We start from the raw sequence: 7,333 nt of genomic DNA, 5'->3' as shown, positions 1-7,333 counted from the left end.
GCTCCTACTCTGTCACTATCTTACTTTTCTCTGAATATGTTAAAAATTTTTAAGTAGATTACATTAAAAGGAAGGAATTTTCACTTCCAAAAAATATTCAGCCATAAATTCTTCAAAGATGTTTTCTTTAATCCCATCTCTTCTTTTTCCTAGGATTCCAATTACACTTATATCATATCACCTGAAATTTTCATACAGCTCAGTGATGTTCTGTACAGTTTCTTTAATATATTTTCTCTCTGGGGTTTCATTTTGGATATGTTCTATTATTATTTGTAAAGTTTACTAATATTTTTTCCCCTGTAATATCTACTTCATTATTATTTTCATCAAGTGTACATATATATATATATATATTTATTTATATTTTTTAGTTTGTAACTTTGAAAATGAGTTTTTATTCTTTTTATTCATCGTCTTAAAAGTTTGAATAGATTGAATACAGTTATTATATGTCTTTAATAATTTTTTTTAAAGATTTTGTTTATTTGACAGAGAGAGATCACAAGCAGTCAGAGAGGCAAGCAGAGAGAGGAAGGGAAGCAGGCTCCCCACTGAGCATAGAACCTGATGTGGAGCTCAATCCCAGGACCCTGGGATCATGACCTGAGCCAAAGGCAGAGGCTTTAACCCACTGAGCCACCCAGGGCCCCCTATATTTAATAATTAAAATGTATCAGAATATTCCTAAATTTTTGTAAATCAACATCCTTTTAAATAACCATGAGATCAAAGAGGAAGTGGCAAGAGAAACTGGAAAATACTGTGATCTGAACAAAAATCAATTCTGTGCATACCAAAATTTGAGGAAAGCTGCTAAAGCAGTATTTTATGGAAATTTAAGGTGTAATCTAAGTTTCCCCTGTAAGAAACTAGTATAAAAAATCAATTACCCTCCAAAAAAAAGAAAGAAAGAAAGAAAAGAAAAAAGAAAAGAGAAAAAGCAAGAAAATGGTAATAATGAATATAGGAGCAAAATAATTGATGCTAAAAACAAGAAAACAATAAACTACTAAAAATGATTAAGTAGCTACTTATTGATAAACATCAATAAAATGGAAATCCTCATGTTAAATTGACCAATGTGAAAAAAGTAATAACAACAAACATAAACTAACAAATGTCAGGAATTAAAGAAGTAGAATTACTATAGACCATAAAGGCATTTTCAAAATAATAGAATACTACAAGAAATTAAAAAAAGAGGGGGGGAGTTGAGATGGCAGAGGAGTAGCAGGCTGAGATGACATCAGATAGCAGGAGATCAGCTGGATAGTTTATCAAACTGTTCCAAACACCTACAAATCCAACAGGAGATTGAAGAGAAGAAGAGTAGCAATTCCAGAAACAGAAAATTGACCCTTTCTGAAAAGTAGGACCTGCAGAGAAGTGAATCCAAAGCAACAGGAAGATAGACCGTGGGGGTAGGGGTCAGCTCCCAGCAAGCAGTGGAGCAACAGAGCACAAAATCTGAACTTTTAAAAGTCTGCTCCACTGAGGGACATTGCTCCAGATGCTAAGCAGGGCTGAAACCCTTGCAGGACAGCATGGTCTCAGGTCCCGCAGGGTCACCCAAGGATCAGGGGTGTCTGAGTATTGCATAGCTCACAGGTATTAGAGCAGGGAAGCTGGCTACAGAGACAGAGCCAAGGAGTGAGCTCTTAGCTTAGGATTCCCTTAAACTGTGATCTGGGGCAGAGTCAGGCCACTGCTCTTTGAGCAGGGACCCCACAAGTGCAGATTTGGGGAGACCTCCCTGGAAGAGTGGCAGTGATCTGCTAGGTTTGGAAACTCCAGACAAGATTGTGTGCCAGAGACAGAAATGCTCAGTCACAGGCTGGGTGAGCTCGGTGTGCAGCTGGAGGCCAGGGAGACAGGAGTGATTGAGTGCTTTTCTCCGAGGGCGCACTGAGTAGTGGGGCCCCGAGCTCTCTGTTTCTCTGGGCTGGAGATTGGGAGTCTGCCATTTTCATTCCTGTCCTCCAGACCTGTATGGAAAGTGATCAGGGAACAAAAGCTCCCAAGAGCGAACCCCGTCAGATTACTTAGCCCAGCCCCTGGCAAGGGTGGTGCAATTACGCCATGGGCAAAGACACTTGAGAATCCTACAACAGGCCCCTTTCCCAGAAGATCAGAAAGCTATCCAGCCAAGGCCAAGCTTACTTATCAAGGAGAACAGCGGAATTCCAGAGAAGGAGAAAGCAAAGCATGGAATTCATGGCTTTCTCCCCATGATTCTTTAATCTTGCAAGTTAATTTTTTTAATTTTATTTTTTTCTTATTCTATTTTTTTTAAATTTTACTCTTTCATCTTTTAACATTTCTTAACTAGTTTATCTTAACAATACCTCTCATTAAAAAAAAAATCTTTTTGAACCTTCATTATTGTAGTCATATTTTATCCTTCATTGTATCTATCTTTATTTTTCATATACACATTGGGTTTTTTCTTCTAAAAAAATTGGGATACAACTTCTAATAGATCAAAATATACCCTAAATCTAGCACAGGGCTTTGTTCTAGACTCCAGCCTGAGAAAATTCCCTCTACTTTCTTTTTCTTTCTTTACCCAACCAATTTATCTTATTAACTCCTTTTTTAGAATTTTTTTTTTAATTCTCATCGTTACAGTCATACTACATCCCTTCATCATGTTTACCCTTGTGTGTGTGTGTGTGTGTGTGTGTGTGTGTATCTTTAAAATTTGGGGAGGTAGTTTCTTCTAAGAGACCAAAGCATTCCCAAATTTAAGTAGGTGGCTCTGTTTTATTAACCAGTCTAATATCTATATTTTCTTTTATCTTTCTTTCTTTTTTAAAATTTTTTTAACTTTTTACCCCTTTTCTTCCCCCCACAATTTGGGGTCTTTTCTGATTTGGTTAACACACATTTTTCTGGGGTCTTTGCCACCCTTTTAATATTTTATTATCTCCTTCATATATTCTTATCTGGATAAAATGACAAGGCTGAAAAAAACACAAAAAAAGAACAAGAAGCAGTACTGAAAGCTAGGGACTTAATCAATATGGACATTGGTAATATGTCAGAACTAGAGTTCAGAATGATGATTCTCAAGGTGCTAGCTGGGCTCAAAAAAGACAAGGAAAATATTAGAGAAAACTTGTCTGGAGAAATAAAAGCCCTTTCTGAAGAATAAAAGAACTAAAATCTAACCAAGCTGAAATGAACAAAAGCCATTAATGAGGTGCAATAAAGAATGGAAGCTCTGACTGCTAGGATAAATGAGGCAAAAGAGAGAATTAGTGATATAGAAGATCAAATGATAGAGAATAAAGAAGCTGAGCAAAAGAGAGACAAACAACTACTGGACCACGAGGGAAGAATTCAAGAGATAAGTGATACCATAAGATGAAACAACATTGGAATAATTGGGATCCAGAAGAAGAAGAAAGAAAGAGGGGAGTAGAAAGTATATTGGAGTGAATTTTTGTAGAGAATTTCCCCTAATATGGCAAAGGGAACAAGCATCAAAATCCAGGAGGCATAGAGAATCCCCCTCAAAATCAATAAGAATAGGTCCACATCCCATCATCTAATAGTAAAACTTACAAGTCTCAGTGACAAAGAGAAAATCCTGAAAGCAGCCCGGGACTAGAAGTCTGTAACATACAACGGTAAAAATATTAGATTGGCAGCAGACTTATCCACAGAGACCTGGCAGGCCAGAAAAAAACTGGCATGATATATTCAGAGCACTAAATGAGAAAAACATGCAGCCAAGAATACTATATCCAGCTAGGTTATGACTGAAAATAGAAGGAGAGATAAAAAGCTTCCAGGACAAACAAAAACTAAAAGAATTTGTAAACACAAAACCAGCTCTACAGAAAATATTGAAAGGGGTCCTCTAAGCAAAGAGAGAGCCTAAAAGTAGTAGATTAGAAAGAAACAGAGATAATAAACAGTAACAGTCACCTTACAGGCAATACTATGGCACTAAATCCCTCAATAGTTACCCTGAATGTAAATGGGCTAAATGCCCCAATCAAAAGACACAGGGTATCAGAAGGGATAAAAAAAAAAAAAAAAAACAAAACAAATAACAAAAACAAAAACAAACAAACAAACAAAAAATATCAATATGCTGTCTATAAGAAACTCATTTTAGACCCAAAGACACCTCCAGATTTAAAGTGAGGGGGTGGAAAACAATTTACCATGTTAATGAACATCAAAAGAAACCTGGGGTGGCAGTCCTTATATCTGATAAATTAGATCTTAAGCCAAAGAGATGAGAAAGGACACTATATCATACTCAAAGGGTCTGTCCAATAAAGAGATCTAACAATTTTAAATATCTATGCCCCTAACATGGGAACAGCCAACTTCATAAAGCAATTAATAATAAAATCAAAGAAACACATTGATAATAATGCAATAATAGAAAGGGACTTTAACATTCCTCCTCACTGAAATGGACAGATCATCCAAGCAAAAGATCAACAAGGATTTAAAGGTCTTAAATGACACACTGGACCAGATGGACATCACAGATATATTCAGCAACAGAATACACATTCTTCTCTAGTGTATATAGAACATTCTCCAGAATAGATCACATCCTGGAGCACAAATCGTGTCTCAACTGGTACCAAAAGACTGGGATCATTCCCTGCATATTTTCAGACCACAATGCTCTGAAGCTAGCACTCAATCACAACAGGGAATTTGGAAAGAACCCAAAAATATGGAGGCTAAAGAGCATCCTTCTAAAGAATGAATGGGTCAACAAGGAAATTAAAGAAGAATTGAAAAAAAAATCATGGAAACAAATGATAATGAAAACACAATGGTTCAAAATCTGTGGGACACAGCAAAGGCTGTCCTGAGAGGAAAATATATAGCAATGCAAGCCTTTCTCAAGAAACAAGAAAGGTCTCAAATACACAACCTAACTCTACACCTAAAGGAGCTAGAGAAAGAACAACAAAGAAAGCCTAAACCCAGCAGGAGAAGAGAAATCATAAAGATCAGAGCAGAAATCAATGACATAGAAACCGAAACAAACAAACAAACAAAACAGTAGAACAAATCAACCAAACTAGGAGCTGGTTCTTTGAAAGAATTAATAAGATTGATAAACCCCTATTTGTCAGGGGTTTATCCCTGTCCAGACTTAACAAAAAAAAAAAAAAATGAGAGAGAGAGAGAGAGAGGACCCAAATACATAAAATTATTAATGAAAGAGGAGAGATCACAACCAACACCAAAGAAATACAAACAATTATAAGAACATATTATGAGCAAATATATGCCAGCAAATTTGACAATCTGGAAGAAATGGATACATTCCTAGAGACATATAAACTACCACAACTGAACCAGGAAGAAATAGAAAACCTGGACAGACCCATAGCCAGTAACAAGATCGAGGCGGTCATCAAAAATCTCCCAAAAAACAAGAGCCCAGGGCCAGATGGCTTCCCAGGGGAATTCTACCAAACATTTAAAGAAGAATTAATTCCTTTTCTCCTGAAACTGTTCCAAAAAATAGAAATGGAAGGAAAACTTCCAAACTCATTTTATGAGGCCAGCATTACCTTGATCCTAAAACCAGACAAATATCCCATCAAAAAAGAGAATTACAGACCAATATCCTTGAAGAACACAGATGCAAAGATTCTCACCAAAATACTAGCCAATAGGAGCAAAAGAGCATTTTGTTCTTTGACCTAACAAGAGTACTTTGGGGCAGGGGATGCAATTTATATAGGTACTTCAAGATAAAGAACCTAAATATGCTGCATTTTGTTTCTTTAGCTTTTATATGTAGCATTTTGTTTTGCTTTTATTTTGTTTTTAAATCTATGCTTTTTGGATCCCTATAGACTGTTGAAAGAAATTTTAAAGTTACTCTTGTCTGGATACAGTATCCTTTGTTTTTGTCTTTTTAACTTCAGTATCTGGTTCAAAGGTTGCCCACCAGTAGAATACTACTTTACCCAAATATACCTGAGAAAAAGGGTACCGTGTGTGCAAGCAGACAATATTTATTTTTTATTTTTTATTTTTTTTATTTTTTTGCTTTTTAAAGTTTTTATTTCAAAAAAATAAAGCCACTGTTTATTTCACATAAATATCTGGGGAAGGAAGGGGACAGGGATGTAGCGGGGGCTTGGCCCCTACCTCCTCTTCTCTTCCACACTGTATGGAAAAGCAAAAGGGATAGCTTGCCAAACCAGAGGGACAGCCATATCTGCTTCATGGTCATGTGATCTGGGAGAACTTCATTGTCAAAAAGGAGCTGTACATGCTGGGGATTTAGCATTAAGTGGTGACACAGGACCCTCCGGAGATGACGAACTTCAGCTCTAACAGAACATCCGACGTATTTGTTCTGCAGGATGCTTTTATTCTTGTCTTCGCCAGAACTCAGCCATTCCATGCACAGGCTCAGCTGCTCATCATAGCGATAGTAGTGGGCTTTTGAGTGGTCAAAGCTGCTGAAAGGGAGGCCGAGGTTGCTCAGGGCTGGCTCTTCCCCACTGGGTTGGGTGACCCAGTCCAAGCTTCGGGACTGGTAGAATTCTCGAATCCGTTTCTCTTCACTGTCTTGTAAGCCAGGTACTCGCTTGTACACGATGTCCTGCATGACCCGGTGCAGTTTGAGGTTGAGCAGTGGCTGTGTCTCATGGATCTTGATGTTGCACATGGGGCAGTACTTACTGGTTTGGAGGTACTTCACAATACAACTCTTGCAGAATGTATGAAGACACTCTGTGGTGGTGGTAGCATCCATGAAGTACCCAGAGCACAGGCAGAAGACGATGTGCTCATTCAGGTCTTTGATCTTTACTTGGAACTCCTCCTTCGGTAGCGGATCCATCTTGTACACTGACTGGAGCTGGTTCCAAAGCCTCATCGCTTCCAACAGTACATTAAAAGGATCATTCACTATGACCAAGTGGATTTATTCCAGGGCTGCAAGGTTAGTTCAGCATCTGCAAGTGAATCAATGTGATACAATACATTAATAAAAGAAAGAACAAGAACCACATGATACTCTCAATAGATGCTGAAAAAGCATTTGACAAAGTACAAAATCCTTTCTTGATCAAAACTCTTCAAAGTGGAGGGTTAGGGAGTACATAGCTCAATATCATCAAACCATTTGTAAAAAAACCCACAGTGAATAACATTCTCAATGGAGAAAAACTGAGAGCTTTTCCCCTAAGGTCAGGAACACGGCAGGGATGTCCACTATCACTGCTGCTATTCAACATAATACTAGAAGCGCTAATCTAGGCAATCAGACAACAAAAAGAAATTAAAGACATCCAAATCATCAACGAAGAAGTCAAACTATCACTCT

At 37.5% G+C, this 7,333-nt stretch overlaps 1 protein-coding gene across 1 annotated transcript; it reads right to left on the bottom strand.

Annotated features, from left to right (window-relative positions):
- Window positions 1-6,143: 6,143 nt before the first annotated feature.
- On the bottom strand, window positions 6,144-6,883 carry LOC116880990 (polycomb group RING finger protein 1-like). The gene is given in 2 exon segments (XM_032880498.1): window positions 6,144-6,172; window positions 6,175-6,883. Coding segments are annotated over 2 exon segments (738 nt in total).
- Between the last annotated feature and the right edge of the window lie 450 nt (window positions 6,884-7,333).

The sequence above is a fragment of the Lontra canadensis genome, unplaced genomic scaffold (assembly GCF_010015895.1).
Source record: "Lontra canadensis isolate GAN:19392208 unplaced genomic scaffold, GSC_riverotter_1.0 scaffold70, whole genome shotgun sequence".
Lineage (NCBI taxonomy): Eukaryota > Metazoa > Chordata > Mammalia > Carnivora > Mustelidae > Lontra > Lontra canadensis.
The sequence above is the reverse complement of the archived record's forward strand: the minus strand, read 5'-3'. Positions and strand labels throughout refer to the sequence as shown.